General features: G+C 36.6%; 1 protein-coding gene across 10 annotated transcripts in view; it reads right to left on the bottom strand.

The window, feature by feature from the left end:
- Positions 1–2,459, bottom strand: part of Slc4a10 (solute carrier family 4 member 10) — a 96,860-nt gene that overhangs the window by 13,273 nt on the left and 81,128 nt on the right. For all 10 annotated transcript variants that reach the window (XM_029473669.1, XM_029473664.1, XM_029473689.1 and 7 more), the window contains one exon: positions 987–1,054. In XM_029473669.1, coding sequence (XP_029329529.1) covers positions 987–1,054 — 68 coding nt within the window. The remainder of the gene's footprint in view (positions 1–986; positions 1,055–2,459) is intronic.

The raw sequence follows: 2,459 nt of genomic DNA, 5'->3' as shown, positions 1-2,459 counted from the left end.
GAGAGGGAGAGGGAGAGGGAGAGGGAGAGGGAGAGGGAGAGGGAAGGCTAAAATACTTTCACTGATTGCATTCACGTTTTAAGTCTAACCATTTGGGGAGGGTACAGTGTTAGAGTGAGACTCTGAGATCCAATAAATTCTTTTCTACTTTGTGTTTTAAATACTATAGCAGATTTCTTCCCCTAAAAATTTCATATTATTTATTTACTGGTATAGCCTAAGAATTTAGGACCATAGGTTTGGGTACTAAATAATATTTAAAATAGACTGTAGGAGAAAATTGTTGAAACTAAACTTTTTGAAAGAGGAAGGAAATTAAAGAGTGAAGTAGAGAGGGGAAAGGAGTAGGAGAGAGGGAAGGAAGGAGTAATGAGGGGGGTGGAGAGGGGTCAAATGTCTGTGGAAGTTCATTGCAACTGACAAAACTTTTGTTTTCATGTCTTTGGGAGTAAAAAGATTGGTGTAGTTTTCACAACTACATTAATATTTTCCTAAAAGACAGACATGACTCCTTTAACTAAAAAATTGGGTTATCTTTTTCGAAGTGACTTTTGTTAGGAGCAAACTCTCAGAATAAAAGTATTTTCCCATGATCACCTTACAGACATTGAGCTCATTTATGCTTAACATGAACAATGACCTGCCTTCTGGTCGTTTCTGAGAATAGGAAAGTGGTCTTTCATATATCTTATAAAATTGAGAGGGAGGGAGGAAGGGGAGAGAGAGAGAGAGACAGAGACAGAGAGACAGACAGACAGACAGACAGACAGACAGACAGAGTCACTATGCTGTGCTTCATTGTATTTATTTTGCTGCACAGTGATGGATGGCAGAATGTATTTGAACTTATAATTTATTTTTTTCGGTCTCAGGTTGTTGTTGTTTTAACACAACCTGAATAACTTGCACGTGGTATGAAATTCTTAGGCTGAGTATAGCCAGCACACTCTAGGACACTCACTGAGGTGTTGTAAACATCTGTTTACCTGTAGTGTCCCTCCAGTGGGAGTTGTACTGTGCCCTCGTCCTCCATGGCTAGCATACTTTGTTCTTCCTGGAATGACAAATGTAATGTATACCAAGTGAACCCGATAGGTCTCTATATCACATTAAAGAAGAAACACAGATTAATGTTTTATTATCTCATTAACCTCAGGACCTCCCACTTTGTTTGCACTTATTAATGTTAGCACAGGTCCTTTCAATAAAGCCTCAGTGACTAAGAACACAGTAATTAAGGAAAGTCTCATAACAGGAAGTAATTTAAATGCTAACAACAATCTCCTCCATGTCACTCAAGGCAAAACATGGTTAATTCCCAAACACAGTAAAGAAACAGCCTGAATTGTACAGGAGTGAGAGTATGGGTGACACACTGAGACTTTGGGTATTATAAGGTGAATTTATATCCCCCAAATCCTCTGCTAGGAGGAGGTGAGGGTTACATATTCAGGGCACTGATTCTCAAACTCTACTTTAGAGTTGTCTGCGTGCAGTGCTAAAAATATCACAGGTCCTACCTCTAGAAGTTCTAATTCTATAGGTCTGAAATAGAGATGGCACACAACTACGTTTCTAACAAATTCCAGGGGATGTTAATTGTACTGATCTGGAACCACATTTTGAGAACTTCTCTAGAGACTTGGAAAAAGACAGAAGATCCTTTCTTAAATGCATCAGAACAAAGTACCCATTAAACATGCATGAGGGTCTGAAATCATGCACAAGCCAGATTGGCTGGAGGCAGCCAAGTCCCTGGAGCTCATTTTCAGCTAGCCTGGTCGATATGTGAGCTCCAGGCTCCACGTCATTCATCCTTCTCAAAAAATAAAATAGAAAATGATAGAGACAGACACCTGATATTGACCATATATATTTTATATTTGTATGAATATATATGTACATGTATGTGTGTATATATATATGTATATATTACATGCATGTAAGCCTATACATATAATCTTTCACAGGAAGGCAGATTTGTGACTCGCAATGATGAAGTAATAAACAAAATGCCTTCCATTTAGATGTATATTTAGATGTAAGTTTTCGTTTCATACTTTAGATTTCTTCTTACAACAGCAATATTCTAGCCATCTCTAAGAGGTAAAAACAATATATTCTTGTACACATTTTCCTCATTTATAAGATTTTTTTAATCTATAAATTTCTGAGATGAAGATAAGCTTATGGCTATCATACAAAAATGTCTTATATATTTTTGAATGACAATACCAATACATTTTTGCATGCACTATATATGTTTAGATATGTTATATGTAGATTGTGTGTATACACACAATCTTATTTAAAGCATTCATTTACAAATTATTAGAACCTTTTTTAAATGTTAGAATTGTTGTGTCCATTTGCTAAACGCATGAAACTCAAGAAGAATGAAGACCAAAGTGTGGACACTGTGCACCTTCTTAGAATTGGGAACAAAACACCCAGGGAAG

The sequence above is a fragment of the Mus caroli genome, chromosome 2, assembly GCF_900094665.2.
Source record: "Mus caroli chromosome 2, CAROLI_EIJ_v1.1, whole genome shotgun sequence".
Lineage (NCBI taxonomy): Eukaryota > Metazoa > Chordata > Mammalia > Rodentia > Muridae > Mus > Mus caroli.
The sequence above is the reverse complement of the archived record's forward strand: the minus strand, read 5'-3'. Positions and strand labels throughout refer to the sequence as shown.